Below are 24,421 nucleotides of genomic sequence, written 5' to 3'. Positions count from 1 at the left end.
CTGCTGCCCTCCGCCCTCCCAGCGCGCACTGGGGCGTGAGGGGTCCCAACGCGCCGTCTTCATGGCGGTATCCAGCGTTTCCTCCCCCTGCTGCTGTCCCGACGCAGCTCCCGGCGTGATTTTGAACACCACCGCCGGTCCCTGGTCGCCAGCCCACTGACGCCCTGCTGTTATTACAGGCCCTGCGCGCCGCCGGCAACGGCGGTTCCCAGCGCACCCCGCCGCGCTGCCTCCCAGCAGCCTACCAGCGGTCTCTACCGGCTACCCATCGGTGGCTCTCTGCAGGCAGCCTCGGCTACCTTGCAGCCTTCGCCTGCCCTGGTCGGCTCTCCGGCTGCTCCGGTGTGACGGCTCCTTGCCTCCGGCAAGCCCCCGACGTGCGCGCGCCACTCCCAGCGCGCGCCATTCATCTTCCCCTCCCCAGCGAGTCGGCTGCTTGCTGCGTGCCTGGTGCCTCGGGTGTTGTCTTCGGTGTCCTGTGAAGTGCTGTCCGTGTCCTGTGCCACCACCCCAATCCCCCTCCCCTCCCCCACATCCCAATCCCCTTCCCCTGGCCCCCAAGAGTGATGCCCAGGAGGCCAACATACGTCGGGGCCAGTATCCCCCTCCCCAGAATATCCCTTAGCATCTACACACACACATACTAAACTCTCCTTTCCTATCTCACAACGAATCCAAGAAAAAATCTCAACACTAACAATTAACCTCAGCCGATTCACAGGACACACTTGAGGTATGGCACCAAAACACCTAAAGGACGTTTACACCAGGGCGACTGAACGCTTCATTTTGTACTCCAAGTCTGGTACAAACAAACATCACAAGTGCGCAGGAAACTACAAACTATCCAACGCTTCCCTCAGAATCACCAAAGCCTTCAGAATAACACCTAACATAGCCCTCCCAATACTTGCAAACGTACCCACCATTCACAATATTCGAAAGATAAAACGCACTTTTCAACGCCCTTAATAACAACCCTTCCTATACAAACGACACCCTCACTATCCCCCCTTCAGTCATCACCACGAAAACGGACCTCCACCTCACCCACCCAACGCAACGCATCAAAATCAACTACTCTTCCGGGCCCCTTACACCATCAGACCTGCATATTTACACCGACGGATCGAAAACAGAGGCATGCTGTGGCCTAGCATATAACGTTCTCACAAAAAAAGAATCGAATCACACAGTATAAACTATTTAAACTTTCTGAATACAGCTCTAACTTTGAGGCCGAGGCTGTGGCCATCATCAAAGCCATTGAATACACAAAAGCCACAACTTCCCAATGAAAACACCATCCTCGCCGACAGCCTCTCAACACTAAAAGGGGCATTTGAAAAGGGGCAATCGTGCCAGGGGCTTCTGAACTCGGGGCTTTTGAAAACGGGGCAAATGCAGCGGGGCATTCGGCGCGGGGCATTTGACACGGGGCTTCTGACATCGGGTGCTTTCGTGCACCACCCGGTAGAAATATCAAGTGCAGAGATACGTTTACTGCAGCAGCAGCAGCACTGCGGGCAATGTTTAAAAGAAAGATACATGTATCAATTTAAAATAGAAACCAAGGCATTTATTAAAAGGGAAATTTTTCTTGAATAATGCAAAAAATAACAAAGAACCATAGTGCCAGGTATATCAAACATAATGCATCGAGCAAATAGGAATTATTAAAACAAATGTCAAGTACAAACAGTTGAAAGAAGGTGAAGTCTAATAATACTTTTAAAGGAACGAATAGTTTTAAAATCCTGAGATAAGGTGTAATGAACGGGAGTTTGATTAAAAACTGAGGGAGTATGAGTCTGAGTATGAGTATGAGGGCGTGTGAGTCTGAGGGAGTATGCGTCATGTTTAATGAATTTTGTATTGAAATAATTCAAGTTTGACTTTATTTCTTTGGAAACAAACACAGTAGTTCGAAGTAAAATTATGTCTTCTAAACGAAGTATTTTGGAATCTACTAAGTAATGCAACGTGTGATCTTCAGTTCTTAAACACTAAATGGCACGAATCGCCTTTTTTTTTTTTTTTACAAAGAGGAATGAAGTAGTATTCTGTTTTGTCGTGGTGCACCAAACTAACAAACAATACTGGAGTCGAGATTCTATAAGCAAATAGTACAGGAATGTTTTAAGCCAGACAGGTAAAAGATTTCTATATTTGTTGATGATACCGAAGAACCTTGAGAGGCTATTTTAAGTTCGCTACGTGGGCATTGGAATGCACGTGGCGCCAGTTTTTGCGGGCGCCAGGCGACGCGCTTTAGACGGAGCGGCGAGCGCCGCTGTTCCATCGGCTAGCCAGAGAGACCCATTCTTGGGGACAAAACAGGTTGTTGACCCTACGGTGGTGGCGGGACGTGCTCTTCTGGGAACAGGGGGACGGAAAGGACGCAAGGGAGAAGATGAGGTTGTAGAGACAAGGTCCGATGTCATTCATCACACCCGACCGCAATGTCTCCACCAGACGAGCGAGTAACAACGAAGAGTGTACGAAGAGATCAGCTCGCGAGGGTCAGGGGCGCCGCACCGCCATGCCAATACGCAGCCGTCGACAGATGCTCTGCGAGGAGCGTACAACCTCAGACAGCCGCCATATCTGCACTTTGACCAAGTGGGGATGCAATCCGCCTTTTTCATTTTCCTGTGCTGCCACCTCGCGTACAACGCTGGAAGCTCACTGGTAGGGTACTGCGCGCCCAACCCGGCCGGACTGAGTGCCGCTGCGGAGCACGTTTTGTTGGAATCTGTCAACGATGGCGTGTCCTGGGCAGCACCTGGTACCTGGAGGATTTCTAGGGTTGACTCATGGCTTGGTGCGAAGTCCGAGGCAGGCTGTAGTGCCCACTGAAAAGCAAATTCTTCAGTATCTCCGATCATCCGGCATGCGATGCGAACACCAGCCAGCAAGGGCCGCCGCTTCAGAGATGAAGGCTACATTCGGAACATAATGTTCAATGAAATATCCCCGATCAGTGAGGTTGGCGTTTTCCGCTGTATATGCCTGCCATTCATGAAAGGTGGATACTACATCGTGCACGCCGTAGTACAGAAAACGACTGGGGACAACAGTTTTCACAAGCAATCGTTGTGCTCAAGCGCTGCAGAATAGCTACACGAGCTATAAAAGCACAAGCGTACTCGCAACAAAGCAGCTCTGTTAGCATTTCACTGTATTTTCCCACAACACACCGCTGCATAGGTTAAACAAGCATGCGCGTCCCTAAAGACGAGCGCGAGAGGCGCACATTAATCCATTCCGGCGATACCACGCAGAGCTCTTCATCATGGATATGGTTCGAACACACGCATAACGCACCTTCTTCTTCTGCCTCTTAATACATGGCACATACCCACACGGGGGGATTGGCCAGGGTGTAGTGGCATAAACAAGGAAATTTCCATAGGAGATTATGACAAAACTTTAGCACCATGCGTGAATGCTCTCGTAGCTTCTTTTTCGTTGCCCGCTCCATCGCGCGTTGAAAGCGGCTCACAACACTTGCCCATTTGGCCTTCTTGCTTGAGAAAGCAAAAAGCGTCGGAACGAAGTCTGGGTGCCGCGGTGACATTGGAGGCCTTCCTGCCCATGAATAAAACACTTCGTGATAGACTGCACACGCATTTAAACACAGTACCTCGTCCGTACCTGTCACAAAGTGATTCCCGCACAGTCTTGACGTGCTTGACGGTGCCCAAGGGCGGCACGATCGTCGAGCCGGCGAACTGCTTTTATCCACGCTTCGCGTCGAAGGCTGTCCCGGGAAGCGCTCGGAAAGCGAAAAAATCCGAGTTTACTTCCCTTTACATATTGGGCATTGCTGCCGTATGCAACACATTTCGTAGGTATCGCCAAATGCGTCGCGCTGAACGCCCGACGGCTGCAGCAACGCACCCTGCGTAGGAAGCCGGTTTACACTTCCACGACCAGTCTCGAGTGGAGCGAGCGACCCTTCCAATATGTTTCGCGACACCGCCGCCAGGGGATGGGCGCATGCGCAGTAGCGTCGTGAAAAAGGCGGATTACCGTGGAGCGTGGTTGACAGGGGTGGTTGACAGCATGGTTGACAGCGCGACGTCGTCTTTTGCACTGTGTGCCTCACAGCCTTCAAAGAAAGAGGAGGAAACGTTGCAGGAGTGGAACCATGTTTTATTCGCGCTGGTTTCAATAACTGGAAAAAGGCTATCGAAAAGTTTCAGTGCCACGAGAAGAGCCAATTTCACTGCGTCTCCGCAAGTCGCCAACTGTCGAGAGAAAAAGGAATGCACGTAGTGCAGCTATTATCTCAACACAGCAGCAGACAGCAAGAGGAAGCCAGGCAGGCACTGCGCGCTATAGTAAGCTCAGTCCGCTACTTATGCCGCACAGGCCAAGCTTTGCAAGGGCAAACAAAGGATGACGGAAACCTTCTTGATCTGCTAGATGAACGATCACAAGACGTGCCTGCTTTGAAGAGATGCATGGAGCAGCGAGATAGATGGCTGAGCAGCGACATACAGAACGAGCTCATAGAAATTATGGCTCACAGCGTTCAGCGGGGCATCATAAGAGACGTCAGATGTATTCCCTTCTATGGGATAATCGCTGATGGTACTACCGATGTAACAGGGAATGAGCAATTCACATTTTGTGTGCGGTGGGTAGATGGGATTACACTGGAAGTTCGTGAGGAATTTCTTGGCATGTACAATGCACCAGACAGTAGAGCTGAGACCTTGTATAGAGCCGTGAAGGACATGATTTTGCATTTAGGTCTGGACTTCCATAACCTAAGGGGGCACTGTTTTGATGGGGCCGCGAATATGGCATACCGGCGTGCAGAAAAGGATCACGAACTCTGAACCGCGGTCAATATTTGTACACTGCAGTAACCACTGTCTAGACTTGGCACTCAAGGAGGTCGCAAGGAACTGCGAGGTTGTCGGCGATGCTCTGAACATTGTAAAGGATGTTTCCCATGCAATACTCGAATCTAAAAACAGGAAGACTGTTTATTCGAACGTTGTCCTTCCACCGGGTAATGATGCCAATGAGCAGGATTGTTCCAGGCCGAACACTTTGCTACCATTGTGTCCAACGAGGTGGACAGTAAGAGTGAAATCAATGGAAAGGTTTATCGAGAACTATGAAAGGGTGCAGGCGACATTGCAGGAACTGGTACAAGTTCAATGCTCTCTCAATGGCACCAGCAAGACAGCATTGAAAGGATATGAGAAAGTATTGGGGAAGTTCGAAACTTTATTGGGCATCAACCTTTCTATAGCCCTATTTGGCCCATGCGAGGAGCTAGCGAGGATGCTTCAACGCCCAGTTTATCGCGCTGCAGGAGCAAAAGAGGCAGCAGAGGCTCTTTGTGACAGCTTGTACAGGCTACGGTCTGACGCCGCATTTGGCGTCCTATGGCAGCGGACGCACTCAAGAGCAACACAGTTAGGGCTAAAGGAGCCTCGAGTGCCCCGAGTCTCGCAGCCGCCGAGAAGGATTCAATTCACAGACAAGCCTCAGGAGCCTGCAGCGCTTGACTGCAAGTCATTACATAGAAAAGAGTTTTTTGCCGCTATCGATCGGATTACCAGCGAGATCCGAAGGCGATTCGAACAGCCTGGCATGGAGCAGCTGATTAGTCTGGAGCGCATTCTGACTGACGCTGCTGGAGGTCGAAACTTCGCGGCACACCACTTAAATGAGCTTTTAGGAGCACACGCTGCAGATTTTGACACCAGTAGACTTTCAGCGCAACTCGTGCTTCTCCCAACGCTCCTGCGTGACCAGGGCCCGGCCGCAAGCGAACGCATTTTGCAAATTCTACAGGGGAAGTCTGCAGACATGCGTGAAATGATGGATCAAGTTGTACGGTACCTGCAACTCGTGTTCTCTGTACCTGCGTCAGCTGCTTCAGGAGAGCGCTCTTTCAGTGCCCTGAGGCGAGTAAAAACATTTTTGCGCAATCAAATGACACAGAGGAGGCTGACGCACCTTCTCCTGCTGCACGTGCACAAGAGGAGAGCTGCGGACCTGCAACTGGATGTCATTATGAAAGAGTTCGTGTCCAGAACGACAGAATGAACAGCAACTTTTGGCCTCCTTTGATATCCTCTCCTGCCCGACACCCCCTTGTCATACCAGCCACGAAGCTCATCAATGCGTGGAAATATTCTTGTACTTAGTGCCTAAGCTTTACCTTACTGTGGGAGCGAATGCAGAAACAAATAAAAGACTTTTTTCAGCTTTCGCACCCGTTCGTTTTTCGTTTTGAATGCGTCATTTGCTTAGTCTGCGCATGGTTTGGGAACTTCAGAAATTTCAAACCATTTTTAAAGTGCATGATAATGCAGAATAAGCAAGAATGCAAATATCTAAAATTTAATACTGTTGAAATTACTCATTAAATTAATAATAATATTTATTAATAATAATATTAATTAATGATAATATTAACATTATCATTAATGAAATGCAACATAAATAAATAACAATAGAATATTATAATTATAAAATATTGACACAAAAATAAATACACAATACGACATAGAAACACGACCTGGCTTGACCCCCCACTCCCAAAAAAGTTCCGGAGTCCCTGGAAACAAGTAATCAAAAGCAAACCAAACCCCGTTGGGGTAAAGATTTTTTTGCGGTGCAGCACCGATGGTTGGCCCATGACTTCGAAATCTATCAAGGAAAGAGCACAGGCATTGACCATGAGTACTCATATCTCGGTCTGGGCGGTTGTGTTGTAATGAGACTTATTGAGAACTTTCCATGCCACCTAAACCTGAAGTTGTTTTTTGATAATTACTTTACGTCTGTTCTGCTCCTTCGAGAACTAAAAATGCTGGGAATCCTTGCCACAGGCACAATACGCTCTAACAGGCTTCTGGGATGCCAGTTGAAAGGAGAAAAGGAAATGAAAAACTGTGAACGTAGAGCAACAGACCTGAAAGTGACCGAGGACGGTGATGCCGTGCTCATCAGGTGGAAAGACAATAACCTTGTGACGGTCGCTTCAACACAAGTTGGGTTGGGCGTCATGAAGCTTGTCAAGAGATGGAGCGCGGCAAAGAAGGAAAGTATTCAGATTGAATGCCCTCAAGCGATTGTTGAGTACAACCGGCATATGGGTGGAGTTGATAAGTTGGACTTTGTTATGTTGCTTTATCCCATCCACACTAAAACAAAGAAATGGCCAGTACGGATTATTTCGCATATGCTTTCCTTTGCACTTGCAAACTCATGGCTCGAGTATTTGAGAGATGCTGCAGCAGAAGGCCTCCCAAGGAAAAGCACAAAAGACATGCTGGAATTTCAAACAGACGTCGCACTCAGCCTTGTTCACTGTAACAAGACAGTGGGAAAAAAAAGAGGCAGACCAAGCTCTGAGAGTAATCAAAATGCAGCAAGGCTACAACACAATGCCGAGCCTCTTCCGACTAACTCGGTACGGCTTGACGGAAGAGAACACTGGCCTCAGCACGTAGCCACGCACTTTTCGCGACGATGCAGGAGAGCAGGCTGCACATCAGTCTCGCGTGCGCTGCAGAAAGCGTGGTGTCTTTTTGTGCTTGTCCGCAACTAACGATTGCTTCTTTGAATTTTACTCAAAATAGACACTTTCCTCTGACCTGAATGTCAGAACATCAATATAACGTGTTATACTTTGTTCATTTTCACTTTTCTGATTAATAAAGGCTTCTTTGGTTTCTGACCCTAGGTGTCGAGTCACAGTGTGCACAAATGTGCATGCGACCTAATTTTTTAGTTTTGCAATTCTTTGAGCAATTGATAATAATTTCTTGATATATCAATGTAAAACTATACACATATCAATGTAAAACTATACACACAAAAGGTTTCAAATTTTTCTCGACGCCAGAACATAATGTGTGACTGAAAGGGTTAAAGTCTGAGCTTATCTGCCCCCCCCCCCCCCCCCCCTCCCCATTTCATCACTTAAATGGCCGCGGCTTCTACTCGCAGACTAAAGAAGAAAACAGTCTACGAGTTCCAGTTACCAATGCAGCATTCCTAAATGAAACTGATCAAATGATCCCACGCCTGCAGGTTGGATTCATTGAGTGCGTGGTCCACGACACCTTCAAGATTTGGTTCTGTAAGTTATTTTTATTTAGCTCTCGTACACTCTTCCTGCATTTCTGTATAACGTCTAAGATTGTTAATAAGCCAACGTTCGTTAATCAGCCCAAGAAAGACGCGTTTCAAGCGCCCTGACCACTAAACGAAACACTAAAGATTTTGTTGTGATTACCCACAAAATATACTTGGAACTGTGTCTAAGGGCTTTGCTTGTGACATGAAATGAATTTTGTTCAAGGCGAGTTTATGATAGTTGCGCGAAATCTACGAAAAAACGGGTCTAGTTTTCAGTGGAATGGCACCGATCGCCTTCTAGGGTAAGAAATTTTAGTATCTGAATGAAATTTCTTACTCTCATTGCACTGCTCTTCTGGACAGACGTTAATGCGTATTTCGGATTATACACCAGAATTTTTTGTAACAACCACATATCTGATAAAGATTTCAGCACGTTTAAGAAGCTATGCCAAACGTGACTCTGAAATCTAAAAAAAAAAAAGCTAGTGTTCCGTGGTGCACCTTTACGTTTCATTGCCGTTAACAAAAATCTGTTTCGTTTTCCAACCATTGAAACTATCAGTCGGGCTAGTCAAAACGAATATCACTACAGTGCCGTATTTACTTGCACTTGGCTATCAAAAAAGTGCATTTTTTTTCTCTTGTGTAACAGACGAACCCCTTTCGTTTTGTGCGCCATCTGTTGAATCTTTCTACAAGTTCATATTTTCGCCCCGCACTGTGTTGATGCATGTATTGAAGAGTACGGTGCGACTGCCACTCCCCCCCTCTCTCTTTGCTGAGTGGCGCGGTTGCTCCGCATTCGCTAGATCATGCACGGCTCGCGTGTGTTTATGGGTTCAAGGGTTGTTCTGCCATCTCCGCTGGTTTGAAGGTTTTTATTTTTCTTCTGTTGGCGTGTCTGCTACGGCGCGTCAAGTTCAGGGGCACGCGCCGTTGCCTCTCCGAAAAGAGACCGACACATGACTCGATTGCTGCTTTCACTCTATCGCCGTACCCTCGCTTCCGGCTAGCAGCAGTAAACGTAAAGCCCCTCAAACTTTGTTTTAGCCTTTTTTTATCTACCTCTTGATCACACAACGTCCCATTTCTCTCCGTTGTGCGGGCGATTGAAAGCGCATCCTCCCTGCGCGTGGTTACTTTCAGATGTCTGAGCGTGCGGGACCTTCGTCTGCTCATTGGAGCGGTGGCTCTTCCGATTCTGAACACGAGCCGAGCTCGGATTCGGACTCGGACAGCGTCTCATCCGAGGAAGAGGTGCGTTCCGCATCGTCAGATTCGGATGTTGAAACGGCGGGACCATCATCCCGGAAGCGTGCGCGGCAAACGGAAACTATGTGGAAGAAAGGAGATTTCTCACCAATGTTGTTTCCTTTCGACGCGTCACGTTCAGGACCGTCCACGAGTGCAACACTTCAACCGGATGCGCAAGAAGGTGACTATCAAGCTTTTTTTTTTTTTTTGATGAGCCAATCGTTTCACACATCGTGATTGAAACAAATCGGTTCACGCGAGTGAAGACAAGCGCGCATGGAGTTGCACGCAAGTCGCGGCTGAGAGCTTGGGTGGAGACAGATGTAGCAGAAATGTAGTTTCCTTGCGGTCGTTCTGCTGATGGGCCTGATAAGAAAGAATACCTTGCAAGACTACTGGAGCACGAACCCTATGTTGCACACACCATTTTTTGCAACCATTTTTTCGTTGAACCGCTTCCTGCTCCTCCTGCGGCTTCTCCATCTGAGCGAATCCACTGATATCGCAGATCGGCTGAGAACAGTGCGGCCAATTATGGAAGCAATTCAGAGCAAGATGAGTAGCCTACTAATTCCTCACCAAGACCTGTACATAGACGAGTCTATGATGCTATGGAAAGGGCGGCTGTCATTTCGGCAATACATTCCTTCGAAGAGGCACCGCTTTGGAGTCAAGTTCTTTGTTCCTTGTGATGTCAAAACCGGCTACATTTTGAAATTTGTTGTGTACACTGGAGCAGCGACAAACATGACCATGGTCAAGGATTTGGGATTATCTGGCTCCATCGTTCTAGAGCTACTTGAAGACTACCTCGGCAAAGGACATTCGCTATTTGTAGATAATTAGTACACTAGCCCAGCATTGTTCAACTGCCTTCAAGATAAAAAAACCAACACATGTGGAACTGTTTGGACGAACATGAAGGGGCTTCCAAATTTTTTCAAAAAAGATGAAAAAAGGGGAAGTGGAGTCATATCATACCAAGACGCTTCTTGCGCTCAAATGGCATGACAAGAGAGATGTACATGTACTAACGTCGATGCATAATGCTAGTCTGGAAGACACAGGGAAGGTGGATAGGGTAACAGGCGAGAACAAGCAAAAGCCCGCATGTGTTCTCGAATACAATATGAAGATGGGATTAGTGGACAAGACGGACATGATGATGAGTTTCGCTGAAAGCATTAGGAAGAGCCTCAAGTGGTACAAAAAGTTTTTTTTTTTCATATTATGGACATGTGCCTTCTGAATGCCTTCACCTTGTGGCGTGAAAATGGTGGACGAAAAACATTCAGGGAATTTCGCTTGAATGTCGTGTACCAACTGATACAAGAGTTCCACACTGCTAGGAGGAGAGGTGGAAAACGGAGCGGTGATGACCCGATGAGGCTCACGGCACGACACTTTTCCCAGATGGTTCCTCCAAGCGAAGCCAAAGGGAGCCGCACCCAACGGAGGTGTCACGTGTGTGCGAACGCTGTTCGAGGGCAAAAGAAAAGGAAAGACACCCGTGTGATGTGCGCTGAGTGCGACAAAGGCTTGTGCCTGGACCCATGCTTCAAGATCTACCACATTCTCAAGAAGTATTGAGCAGTGTTTTTTTTTTCATGTTATCCTCATTTATCTCATTTATAGTCAGGCTGATGATGATGACGATGTTTACCAACAGCTGCAGAACACTGAAATGTTCATATTCCAATGACTATTTTATTTCTTTACCAATAATAATCAAAAATAAATTGCTATGCTCATTCCCTTTTATGCTCGTTCCCTGAAACCAAGCCGACACTGGGGGTACGGCACGGCCAGAAAGGCCAGACAGCAAAAGGGTTAATGCCGAAACAACACTGCAGTAATGTCATGACCCATCTCTCGAGTTTCAAGACTACACTATACCAGGTGCCTCACAGAAGCCATCCACTCATTTTCAAAAATGATGTCCTTGAAGTGAAGAGAATCTTTCAGTGGTAATACCGGAGTTGGCAGACGTCAGAAAACAGGCGAATTATGTTAAAGATGGACGAAATCGATTTCTACAGGGTGCGAACACAGCACCACGTGACCCGATGTCAGTGGCTCCTCCTCGTCTGCGGACGGACGGCGCAGTATTCGGAAGTAAAAAACCTGTGCGTGGGTTGCACACTGCCGGCTGAGTTGCAGTCTACTGCGCGTTTGGCAGATATGACACTCTTGAGCGAGCTCCCTGAAAAACGGCGATCGTTGGAATTTTCGGGTATTTTCTCTTTTACTAGAATTGGGGTGCTTTTTTGCGTTTAAAACGGTATGGATGGCGCGGTTATGTGGCCTAAAGCCCCTCCACGACGTTTTCGCCCGACCAAAAGCGCCAGCGACAATAGAGGGGCTTTACCGCGGTCTGCCCATTTCCTTTGTGCTGGTTTCTTGCACTCTGGTGCTGGTGCAGTTGTGCGATGCGGCACATGCCTCGCTATTGGGAGGGAAGTGCGAGAAGGGCAAGGACAGTGGGAAAGCAACGAGAGGGCAATGGCGCGGGAGGGAGAGGCTTACCACAGCTGGTTTTCGCGTCCTTTCACACGGTCGTCGGCGCTCACCGTCCGCCATGTGCATGCGAATCGCTGCCGCCCCCGGACGAGGCGAGGCCAGTGACGTCGGGTGGCGTAGTGCACTGTCCTAAGTTCGTCCGTCGTGTAAGTCGGCTTTAGGTCCGTTCGATTCGCCTGCACTATATGTGAACTGGTTCCCGCGGTGCTGCACTTCGCTATTCGTTTAAGCAGTTCAAGATGGCGCCGTCTGCACGGCGCCATTCGTTTAAAAAAAAAATGCATACGTTGTGCAGATCTAGTTCACGAAAAGTGCAGGAAAACTGTGCACCTCCTCAGTGGTCAGTGCCGAAACCGTGCAGCTGCAGCCGCCATGGAAGCAGGCGATGGCTTGCGCGTTGCGATAAACGCGGCGAAGGGACTCAGGTTTATCCGCTCGTTGACGAGAACGGTGCCCCAGTAGGGTCCGACTCATACGGATCGTCACTGGGGGCCTGTCGATCAGGCTTGTAACTACTTGCGGCGTTTTCTGTGCAGTGTGTGCGCAGTGAACCGCACGAGCGGTGTGTGCCAATCAATACTCCTGCGCTGGTGTGCCGATGTGCTGAGAACTATTACTCTTGGATAGAAGCACTATTACTCGTGCAAAAGCGGGACAGAACAGCGCAAACGCGATTGGCGACAGACGTTTCTCAGTTCCTGCTGGCGCCCACGGTTACCTTGCCTGGGTCTTTGCCACAGACGTTCTTGGTTACCTGGCTGGGACAGGTCGTCGTCGACAGCCTGAGTTCGCGGACCCATGCGACGCTGTTCCCTCCCGGCACCTCCCGTGACATGCAGGTTCTGGTCTTCGACTTCGAACGACGACTGTGAGCACTGTTCTCGGATTCCACCGATGCGTTGGCTTCCTGACTGGGCCAAGTCGTAGGTCCTGTGCCGCAGCATTGTCGCCTGCGGTGGCGATCTCCATCTCTCCGCCCTACGCCTTCTTCCTACCTCCGCCTGGTACGCGTCTACGCCCATACATCACCGCACCACCTCGCCGTGCGACCTCCAATCGACTCAGACGCCGGGACGAAACCTCGAGTGAACCTTCATTTCTCTCTCATACCTAAATCACGTTGGGTTTGTGTTTTCTAGCGATAGCTACATAACGGTAGCATTTCGAGCCGTCAGCGTGGCGGTGCCGCCACGCTGTCACGTGGTGCGGAGCAGCTGCCGGCGGCGCGGCGCCATGGCTGATCACGCAGTTGGGCGCGTGACCCAGTTCCACTCAGCCAGCTGTAGCTATCGCGTCACTCCAGGTTTAACCAGAGCTAAACCACTGCCATTTTTTTCTTTCCTTTCGTCTTGTCCATTGTCCTTAGATGGTTTCTTTTGTTGTTGTTGAAAGAGTTTGGTTTCCTCATATTTTCCTTTTTTCGTGCTAGAAATTTGACACGATACCTGCAATCGATAACTACCTCACACCCTGCCTGTAATGGGTATATAGCAGTCTAAGTATCTACATTTTGGGGCCACACTGTGCACCCTTCATAATAACATCTCTGGGAGGGCCTCCAGTCTTCAATGTGGGAAGAAAAGTGCCACTGTTCCCCATATGACGTGCGGCCAACACTGTACGTGTTCCTGATATTAGGCTTCTGGTCACTGTCTCCAGGGAATCAGTGTTGTCTAGCTCCTACACAACACACCTCTAAGTACAAAGACCTGATGCAATGCAGGCTCGCACCAGTACATTCTTCAGGTGTTACTGATACCTCATCATCATGCCTTGCGTGTATCCTCAAGCGTGGCTAAGTGCGAGGTGATGTTGCTCGGCGTCCCGTAATTAACAAAACCGCTGGTATCTTGTAGTACAAATTTTCATATTTCTAACCCCCTGGATGTTTCCGATTCTATTTCAGTGATGCCAAATTGTAGTTGTTGTAGCTTGGCCACTGTGTTTGTCGAAGACATCTATTGCTGCAGGCCGTTTCAGCCGCTGTCTTTATTCTGGGCTGCGTTCCTGTTCGGAAATGCCTGGATTCAGCAAACTCGAGCTGTTCGACGCAGAAACGAACTAAGTGAATGCCAAGAGCGAACAGTTCAGCACTTCAATCCAACGATGTGCCAGACAACAAAGAAAATAACGGCCTCGATCACGTGTTGTGGTCCAGCCAAAATACATCCAGCCTTGGAACCTGCCAGCACCCACGTAGCCTTGTGAGGAAAGTTTGACCACCATCTTTAATGTCTTTGGGGCTTGTCTGCCCGTCGGAATTTATACCACATTTTCACTGTGGTGTTAGTAGTAGAAGCAGTGATGTTCCTTGTGACATTCATTCTGACGGGCAGACGACATCCATCTTCGAAGAAAGCGTGCTTCTTTCCCACCCACTGAGCCGGGACGTCGTGTGCCTCGCCGTCCGGGAGATGCGCGACCTGTGAGACCGGCTGCTTGGCTCGTGTCTGCAAAAACTGTACTCGTAGCCGAAAACAGTTTCTCCCTAATTCCACCAAATACAGGCAAGTACCGATGTTTATCTAGGATCTCAGACAACTTAAGCAATAATATTCTACCTTGTGAGTGGTGTTTTCTCTCGATTAGGCCAGGATTTTGTGCACAGGAATTTTTTAAAACCCTACATATAAAAATGTAAGTCCCTGTATATCCACCAGAGACTGCTGTTAGCCGCAGCCAGGCTAGGGGACAGCAATGCCAAGACCTACCAAAGGATTCGGCCGAGCTCATCGCTCTAATTCAGCACGACGCAGGCAGGCTGATTCCGCCGGAAATTTTATGGCTGGCTGATCCCATTGTTGACAAGGCGACAGTGATCTCTGCTGCGCTGAGGCTGCCGCCAGCATCTGCATGGCCATCATTGAGAGGGAGCAGCCATGGGGTTTCTTTGAAGCCCTACTGTGCATGTGCCGCCAGTGGTTCTCCATATATATATATATATATATATATATATTGCTTCACGCTTGGATAAGGTGTCTCCCGTGGCATGAGATGACTGATTCCCGCGAGACGAGGTAGTTCAATACCACGCTAAGATGGCTTCAGCCGCGCTTTCGCCGCCGTCACCTTTCCTCGCCACCACGGGCACTCCAGCCATACCATAGCCCCACTGGCTACGCCTTTCGAGAATTTCCTTCTCGCGTCCGGAGCTGCCTGCAACCCGCCATCGAGCCGTTTTGCTGCACTGCTTTTGACCGGAAGGACAACGCATTTTCGATGCACTTCCACGGCCAGCGACGGCCCAGTTGCCGCCGTCCAAGCAAGCGCCCTCCAAAGCGACAGCAACCATCGAAGACGTCGTAGCGACGAGTCTCCCGGGCGAATGCGATGTGGCCCGCGACACTCTCGCTCAACATTTCGCCGAGACACACAACACTCGACTAGAACCCCATCACTTCCCCGAATGCCGCCAGTAAAATGGTGAGTCCATCCCCAACTGTACTCGCGCTTCGAGAACTGGCAGTGTTTTGCAATTTCAAATATCAAGTCAACGAAAACATGCGCAAGCCTTACACGTTGCGATACTTACTATGAGGTCCGTGAGGAACTCTCCGTCGCAGACTACCTCCTTACGAGCTTGGAAAGCATTATAGTTCCAACAAAGCTCAGAGCTACGTTCGTTCAGCTGGCCCATGAATTGCACTTGGGAATTTTGAAGACAAAGAAACTTCTTTCAGAGAAGTACTGGTGGCCAGGCCTGGACAAACAGGTTGAGACATGCTACCCGCAGCTGCATGAACTGCCAAGCCGCAGACAAAAGAACCATCACCGGAGGTGAATGTTTACACCGAAACAAAAGGCACCAAAAAGGGCAGCGATATATTTGGCCCTATTCCTCGGCCCAACCTGTCAAAAAGTATTCCACTCCAGTGCTGCCAGTGGCACTTCCAGACAGACTGTGGAGTAAGATAGCAGTTGCCATTATTGGCCCATTTGAGCATGCATCAGCAGACTGTCGATTTGTAATATATGTAGTTGATGTGATGCCGGGACAACAAAGATGAAATAAGCATTGAAAGAGCGGGGAGAAGACGACAAGGAAGTGACATTAAAGGCTAGGCATTCGAGCAGACGGCCGCGTCTCAGCTTCAGCCCTTTACAATGGCGCAGCCGACTAATGTCGGGCCTGACCCGGAACTCCCCGACCCGCTCCACCTTCGCAGCGGCCGGGCAGTCACACGCCCGGCTCACTTGGTGCCTGAGACCTCTGTCCTGTCCGAGAACGAGGTCCACGCCTCCTCGGCGGATTCGGCCCTAGCCCTCCTTCCCGAAGCCCTATCACCCTCCGGGAGTTATCCGCCTCTCTCACTGCAGCACTTCGCTGTCCCCTGGGGGCCCAAAACTGCCAGTACAGCTTCCGCAGTTCCGTGGTTTTTCTGATGACGCCAAAGCGTGGATCCAAGTTGTCGAATTTGCTGCCAGGCGTTCTGACTGGTCTTTCGCCACCACAGTCACCGTCGTGGAAGACCAGCGCCCGGCACCTGTACGAAGGCCGCTGCTACGCCACTTGGTCGGCCTGGTTCTTGCTGCCTTTGCACCCCTGGCCAGTGCGTATGACGTCAAATTCATGACGATGAAATCGCGGCTCCAGGCTACAGATGAAGACGTCGCCCTGTAAATTTACAACAAGGTCCGTCTCCTTCAGGCCTGCAATATCGAGTGGCCCACGTCCGCTGCTAAGCAGTACGTCGTCGACGGGCTTCACGATACCACCCACGTATCGATGATGTCCACACTAGACACCGACAGCCTCTCCATCTTTGTCTACCGGGCGGCCGACTTGCATGACACCGTCAGTCATCGCGGGATCCTTGCTGACGCCGGGACATCTTCCGCAGCACCACAGCAGCGCCGCGGTTGCTTTTCGTGCGGACGACTTGCCCACATGTACAAGAATTGTCCTCATGCTGCCCGGCCGTGCATGCATTTCCAGAACCATCCTCCTCCTTTCCTGCCGGTGCATGTCGACGGCATCGGGGAGTTGACCGACCTGGTTGACACCGGCGCCCAGCGAACGGCCTTGCTCCAACGGCATGCACCAGTCCCTCTCAGTCAATGGACCTCGTCTCCACTGCAAGGCAAGGGAAGTGCCATTCCCGTTGGTGCAGTCGATCTCTGCATCCGCACTGAGGCTGGTAGCAAGGTCTTGGTGGACGTCCCGGTGTTTGCGGACTTGCCTGCTGGCCTCAACTTGGTTGCAGACCACCTCATGTCCGGAGACATGGCTCTTTCCATCCAAAACGGCGAAGTGCAGCTCCGCTCGTGCCGTATCGCCCTTAGCCCATCCGTGGACGAGCATCCTAAAGGTGAAGCTTCCGGTCCTCAAACCGAGAGTGCACTGCTGCACCAGCACAGTGCCATTTTCGCAGACTAGTGCCCAGCATCCCGGCACTGACTTGATGGTTCACCGCATACCAACTGACAATCACTCGTCCATAACTATACCGCTGCGGCGCTACGCAGAGCACGAGCAAACGGTCATCGCTGACCAGGTACGCGACATGCTGGCGGCTGGCGTCGCAAGACCCCCCTCGAGCCCTTGGGCAGCCCCTGTTATTCTCGTACGCAAGAAAAACGGCACTCTGAGCTTTTGCGTTGACTACAGAGAGCTCAATAAGCACACGATCGCAGACTCTTGCCCGCTTCCCCGTATAGACGACACAATTGACGCCGTCCGACACACAAAATACTTTCCATCTCTTGACTTGCGCTCCAGGTATTGGCAGATCCACGTCGCCGAAGAGGATAAACACAAGACTGCTTTTCGCACCCCTACTGGGCTACGTACAGCTCCAAGCACTTTCCAGCGCAGCATGAACATGGTGCACGGTTCTCTCAACGATCACACCTGTGTGGTCTACCTCGATGACATTTTGGTCGGCGGCGGCAGCGCAGATGAGCATCTCCAGAATCTAGATAATGTTCTGGCCGGGTTACACCAAGCTGGCTTCCGGATGAACCGCGAGAAATGTAAGTTTGATCTGTCGGAGATTACCTAGGTTACAAAATTCTGCGGAGGGCCTTCACCCGCTCGCAGAGCGGATAGCGGCCGTCACGAATTACCCCACACACGACGGTGTGAAACAGCTACAGACATTCCTTGGCATATGGCTTCCTATTTACGGAAATTTGTCGGCAAGTTTTCCACCACAGCAGCTCCCCTCACAAATTTGTTGAAGAAGAGCGAGAACTTCATATGGGGTGAACGGCAGCAATGCACCCTTCAAGCGCTCAAAGATCAAATGACTCAGAGCCCGGTACTTAGTCACTTTCACAAAGACTGGCACACTGAAGAGCAAACTGATGCCAGCCAGGTCGGCCTGGGGGCGGTTCTGCTCCGGCGCGACTCTCATGGTGCTCAGCATGTCGTTGCGTACACTAGCCGCAAACTGTCCGATGCAGAAAGCCATTACCGCTGCAACGAGTTGGAATGTCTGGCGGTGGTCTGCAGTGTCGACGACAAGTTTCACCACTACCTTTTTGGACGGAAATTCACCATCGTAACAGATAATTCCGCAATCGCCTGGATGTTCATGAAGCGGCACCTCAAGCATAGGTTCGCTCGCTGGATAATTACTCTTCAAAAATACACATATGATGTGCGGCATCGAGCCGGGGCTCTTAACCGCATTGCAGGTGCTTGACGAGACACCCCAGTGGTGACGGCTGCTCTAGAACTCGGTCCAGCGAAAGTTGGCTCTTATTTAGTCAGCGGGATATAAAAAAGGCCCAAAACGACGACAGAGATTTGGCGGCTATCATGGCTTCCCTTGGGGACACCAGGAGCAACTCCAAGTTTGTCCTGCGGGATGCTACATTGTACCGCCGACACTGGCTCAAAAACCGCAAGAAAGAAGCAAGCATCTCCTCGTACTTCCTGCTGCTCTCCGCGGGCAGGTGCTCCACGCCATTCACAACTTCCCCACAGGAGGGCACATTGGCCAGTGAGCCACGTTGCGAAAGGCGCAGGAACGCTTCTGGTGGCCCAAGATGGGCAGCCACATCTGCGCATACGTTGCCAGCTGCGAAGTCTGCCAGCAGTACAAGCGTCTTCCAGGATGCCAGCCCGGGTTTCTCACACCCATCCCTTTGCCTAAGACTGTATTTGACACCACAGGGACTGACCACATTGGACCTCTGCCAACATCAGCAGAGGGCAACCGGTACATATTAGTGGCTGTAGATTATTTGTCCAAATTTGTGGAGGTTGCCGCTGTGTGCTCTCTCGCTGCACACTACGTCGTTGACTGTTTACAAGGCCGGTTTGAATGTAGCAAGGGCTTCCCCGAAAACAAATATCGGACCGGTCGACCACCTTCCGGAGCCGCGAAATCCATGCCTACCTGCGCCGGGCGGGGGTTGAGCGCCACTTTGCATCGGTGCACCACCCTCAAGCGAATGGTCTCACCAAGCGGGTGAATGAGACCATACAATTGCGACTCGCTCCCTTCTGCATTAATAACAAAACAGGTGAAGCAGACGGGGACCAGCACCTCCGATCGGCAGCCTACGCTGTCAACACTTCTGTGCAAAGTTCTGCTGGAACAACGCCTTACAAAATTGTGTAAGGACAACAGCCGCAACTTACAGGAACGTGCAACTTGGAAACACCCATCGGGACCCCTGTGCCACGACAGGCAGCTTGTCAGCGCATCAGGTCGGAAGCACGAAAAAGAGCGTCTCGTGCGCAACAGGCGCAAAAATGCAACTTTGACCGCCGACATCGACCAGTTCCTTGCTATAGAGTTGGAGACGAGGTCTGGGTGCGACGCGGCCTACAGTCGGCAGGGCGTTAACTGACCGTGAAATACGATATACCTTACGTCATCACTGAACAGTTAGGTGACAATACCTGGCGTGTGTGTACTGCAGCGTTTCAGGCAGATTCGGACAGGCGGAGGAGAAACAATTTCGCAGTGCACGTGTCGCAGTTGAAGCAAAGGGTCGTTCGCTTGCAAGACTGAGTAGGTTGTGGAAGAAATAAGTTATGGTGTCTCTTCCTACTACCATGGCCACCAGAGTTGAAGCAAAAGTGTTCGCATGGTTCACTTGAAACGTTGGTGTTCAGCGCAACTGTCATTTTGGTCGCAGTCGTGTGCAGTACCTATACAAACCCTGTGCGCCGATGTATGATTGACCCCTCTTGTCTTCGGGCTTTCACATGCATTTGTGGAATCCTCCCTGTCATGAAGCGCATTATGTGTAAAGGACTGTGGTGTCGTCTCTTCCTTTCAGGTCCGCAGTCGTGGCCGAGTGTGATGCCGGGACAACATAGATGAAGTAAGGATCGGAGGAGCGGGGAGAAGAGGACAAGGAAGTGACATTAAAGGCTAGGCATTGAAGCGGACGGCCGCGTCTCAGCTTCAGTCCTTTACATTGATTACTTTTCTAAATGGCCAGAAGTTGCTTTCTGCAGAGATGTCTCCTCCCGTGTACTGATGAATTTACTCCTGTCGATATTTGTATGGGAAGGATGCCCTGATGAATTGGTTTCAGATCATGGACCACAATTTACATCCCGAGATTTTGAGTCATTTCTTCAAGACAGAGGAATCAAGCACAGATTTTCTGCTGTGTATCACCCGCAAGCAAATGGCCAGGTGGAAAGGTTTAACCACGTGCTAAATCATATGTTCAGGTGGCCGTATTGGAACCGCAACCAGTAAGCAAAACTGTCACACAGTACTTGGGCATCTATAAAGCCAACCCTCATAGTGCCGCTGGAGTCTCTCCGGCTACGTTTCTGCATGGCCAGTACATGAGGACATCCTTGGATGTGAGTGGACATCCCACCCAAACTTTCTACGCAGACCCCGCTCAGGAAATGTGCTCTCTTCGGAAGAGGGTGAAGGAGTATCAGCACAAAAATAAGGTGCATACTGACTGGCGAAGAGCGGAGTACTGAGGTTCCATGTCGGAAAGTATACGAGTCAAGGAACCGGTTCCCAGCCAATTATTGGACAACCGCTGAAAATCATCAAGCGAATAGGACGGCGGTCCTTCTACGTAGAGGACGGGCACACTTGGAACACCTCACAGTTGACCGCAGTACCAACGAAGGAGTTGCCACAGCATGTGGTTCTAGGCGAGCACCACAGCGACCAAGCTGCACAGACATCTGGCGAAACTTCATGGCCTTCTAAGCCAGGTCAGTCAACATCACCAAGTCGATTACAGCAGAGTTCACAACGCATGCGACTTCCTTCAGGTGACATGCAGTGCTGGTGTTGATAGTGCTACTAGTGCTGATGGTGATAGTGCTTGTAATGAACCTGCTGTCGAGCCGACACCACTTCGTCGGTCGTCAAGAAATCGGAGGCCACCCGCAAGATTTTAATACTATGTGGTAGTGAGTGGTTTTGAGTGTGAGAGGACATGAGTGCGGTGTGAGTGAGTGCTTGTCACTTTACCGTCACTTAACCGCCTCAGTCAAGTGTGTTCCTGCATGTCAGGTCCGACCAGGTCGCCTCTGGAGAAGTTCTCCTAGAGGGAAATATTCAGCTGCTTCTGGAACGGGGTCCTATAGTGTTGCTCGGGGAATCGCGAATTTGGATACTCGCTCCGCTCACGTCCTCATCACCAACTTTCGAAGCGCTCCGCAGCATCTTACTAAGGGCACAGTTCTCGGTACCATCGAGCGTGTTACCCCCCCCATTGAGGGTGCGGCGTTGTCTGAAGCTGCTTCTTCTACGTCCTCTGCCCAGCAGCAGGCTGCGCCTTTGGGTGTACGCATTGCGCCAAACCGCTCTGTGGACGAGCGAAACGCACTGATACCACTGCTTGCAGAATTCACCGACTGCTTCTCCACGTCATCTATGAGTTCGCCAGACGGTTTGGTTTGGTTCATGGGGGTTTAACGTCTCAAAGCGACCCAGGCTATGAGAGCCGCCGAAGTGAAGGGGTCCGGAAATTTCGACCACCTGGGGTTCTTTAACCCTTTAAGGGGAGACACGGCTCTTTGGCACCGAAAATTGGCCCAAAAATCACATTTTCAATCTTTTCATTTTCGTGTTCCTCGCACCATTCCGCATCTGCATGCAAATTTTCATCATTATACCCCACGTAATTAAGAAGTTATAGCAATTTAAAAATGCAGTACCACACCCACTGCCCTTTAAATTGTGGACAATCGCCCGGCTCATCGAAACTACGTGCTCTAGCGCAGCCATTTTGGTCTCGTTCGAAAGCGCGGGCTTTCGGCTTATTTTTTCTTTCGAGCAGCAACCCTATACATGCCACCTTCGCCAAAAAAACGAAAGAAAAAATAAAATTGGCCGGTTTAGGCACGTGATCAAAATGGCGTCGTCTGGTTGGTTCCGGCAAGCTAGCCATGGAAAGCGGACGCCCGGCGACGCCATTTTGTCTTTCTGCCGACCACGCTAGTGCAACGCGATAACCATGCCAGAAGGCGCGAAGAAGTACCGCTCTGTGCACAAGGTACGGGATTGCGTGACGGTCACGTTGCGGGTGGCGACACTTCTCCGTCTCCGCTGGATAACGGCGGTCTTCTTCGTGCCGATTGTAGCCGCGTACGAATTGACACCGCGCCTGTCACTAACAGTGACATAACTCAAGCGAGTGCCCGTGAGCAGTCTACACTTGATCGACTGGAACCGACGCCGGCGACGGCACGAAAGACCGCGCTGTTCGCCGATGCAAGTGGTGCGTCTGCAGGATCAGACGCAAACGGAACAGCCTCCTATGCAATAATTGACCTCAGCGTTGCGAACGTCCTCTTGGATGCCGTGCAGTGCAAAACGTGTCGCAGATGCGTGAGGCTGATTACCAGCGACCAGAGCTATGGCCTCGCCGTGAAACTGATCGTGCTATGTGACAACTGTGGTGAGATTGCGGCCGAGTGGAACTCGCGGAGGGTTGACGGTGAGAAAAAGTGCAATCCTTTCGAGCTCAATATTCTTGCTAGTCGAGCAATGCTGTCGACCGGTAACGCCCAGACAGCAATGAACGATATCTTTTCGGTGATGAGATTGTCGCAGCGTGGCATGCACAACAAGACGTTTCAATGGCACTTGAAAAACACACTGCAACCTGCTGCTACTCGAGCAGCCGTGGCAGCTATGGCACAGGCCACGCAGGCAGTGGCGAAGGTATATGACGACTTGTGTTTTGGACACAGGGGGAACATTGCCGTTGTGGGATACACTGGTATCCCCTCCTCGTCCCCCGCGCCAGCGGCGACTGTGACCTACACGGGCGCGCTGGCCACCAGGAATGTGGAGAGAAGGCACCCCCGCGACTCTGCTCATTTCCGCCCCAGCACTGACGTGACGTCACGGCAGCGCGCCGCCTTCTGCGGAGAGGGTAGCACGCCTAAGCTTGACGGTAACGATTTGCTGCGAGGGAGGCAATGACCGAGGGGATAAAAGGGGTGATCGCGCGGCGGGAAGGTCTCTCGCCGCCGGACCTGACCTAACTACCCCACGGACCCCATATCTTGTCGCCCGAACGTGGGGCGAACTAGGCAATCGAGCAGTGACCTTTGTTGGAGCGAACGACTACCGTCGCCCTAACAAAGGATGGCAGCCGACAGGAGTGACTTGCAGTCTTTGTTTATGCTGTCAGAGCCGGCGGCACATAACCAGGGCTCCCTACTTGACGCGCCGTTGGAAGGGTTTGAATTTGTGAATCTTGGGCGTTCCACGCGGAATAGCCGAGTAACATCCCCTGACGCGTTGGTAGGACTTAGGCCTGGCATGGGGGGCTCCACATCGGGCGCCTCGCCGCTCCGCGGCGCGAACAATGAGGCGGCTAGGCCACATCATTCGACGCCATCAGCGGCTGCGCCCAACTCCGGGGGTGTTAGTCCGCAATCATCCGAGGTGCTCTTGCAGAACGCAATGCAGGTTATGCAGAGTCTAGCGGGTATTTTGCAAAACAATTTGCAAGCCCCGGCCCAGTCACCACGTGTTAGGATAGACTTGCCTACCTACACGGGGTACCACGACATTGCGGGAGCAAATGAGTACCTCGACCGTCTGCTGCATTATCAGCAAGTGACAGGAATCGCAGACGCCGAAATGCTCGCGCGTGTTGTGCCTGTTTCTTTGACGGAGCAAGCGGCCCGCTGGTACCGACTAGCCGGCAACCGAGCGAGGACAATGGAGGAGTTTTGCGCAAGCTTCCGCGACGAATTCCTTCCCGCAAACTATGAGTGGCGTTTGAGGAGAGAGCTGGAGCTCCGAACCCAGCACCCCGACGAGTCTCTGTTAGAGTACGTCCGAGCGATGGACGAACTTTATCGCCTCGCTGACCCTCGCGCCACGAACACGGAGAAAGTTGAGCGTGTCACGAGACAAGCGCACCCGACTTTCACGGCTTACCTGAGAGGAGTCAGGTTCAGAGATTTGGATGAGCTGGCAGCTGAGGCGAAGCGCATTCAGGGAGACATCCTCTCTGCGCGAGCGTATCGGCCGCCCCCACCCGCATCGCTGTCACTTGAGCCGCGCTGCGCGTGGAATGGCAGCTCAGCGCGCAGTCCATCTAGAACTGAAGCGTCAGCACA

The 24,421-nt window shown here is 51.0% G+C and overlaps 3 protein-coding genes across 5 annotated transcripts in view; 2 read left to right on the top strand and 1 right to left on the bottom strand.

The window, feature by feature from the left end:
• LOC144112654 (uncharacterized) overlaps positions 1 to 24,421 on the bottom strand; it is a 104,014-nt gene that overhangs the window by 39,438 nt on the left and 40,155 nt on the right. The window lies entirely within an intron of this gene.
• LOC144112652 (uncharacterized) lies at positions 595 to 22,372 on the top strand. The gene has a single exon (XM_077645461.1). The coding sequence runs from the start codon at positions 16,622 to 16,624 to the stop codon at positions 17,270 to 17,272; it is 651 nt and encodes a 216-aa protein (XP_077501587.1). The 5' UTR covers positions 595 to 16,621; the 3' UTR covers positions 17,273 to 22,372.
• Positions 18,659 to 23,272, top strand: LOC144127628 (uncharacterized). Its single transcript, XM_077660608.1, has 3 exons — positions 18,659 to 18,842; positions 20,709 to 20,770; positions 22,227 to 23,272. The coding sequence occupies exons 1-3, from the start codon at positions 18,659 to 18,661 to the stop codon at positions 23,268 to 23,270; spliced, it is 1,290 nt and encodes a 429-aa protein (XP_077516734.1). The 3' UTR covers positions 23,271 to 23,272.

The sequence above is a fragment of the Amblyomma americanum genome, chromosome 1, assembly GCF_052857255.1.
Source record: "Amblyomma americanum isolate KBUSLIRL-KWMA chromosome 1, ASM5285725v1, whole genome shotgun sequence".
NCBI lineage: Eukaryota > Metazoa > Arthropoda > Arachnida > Ixodida > Ixodidae > Amblyomma > Amblyomma americanum.
Note: the sequence above shows the minus strand (reverse complement) of the source record. Positions and strands in the feature narration are given on the sequence as shown.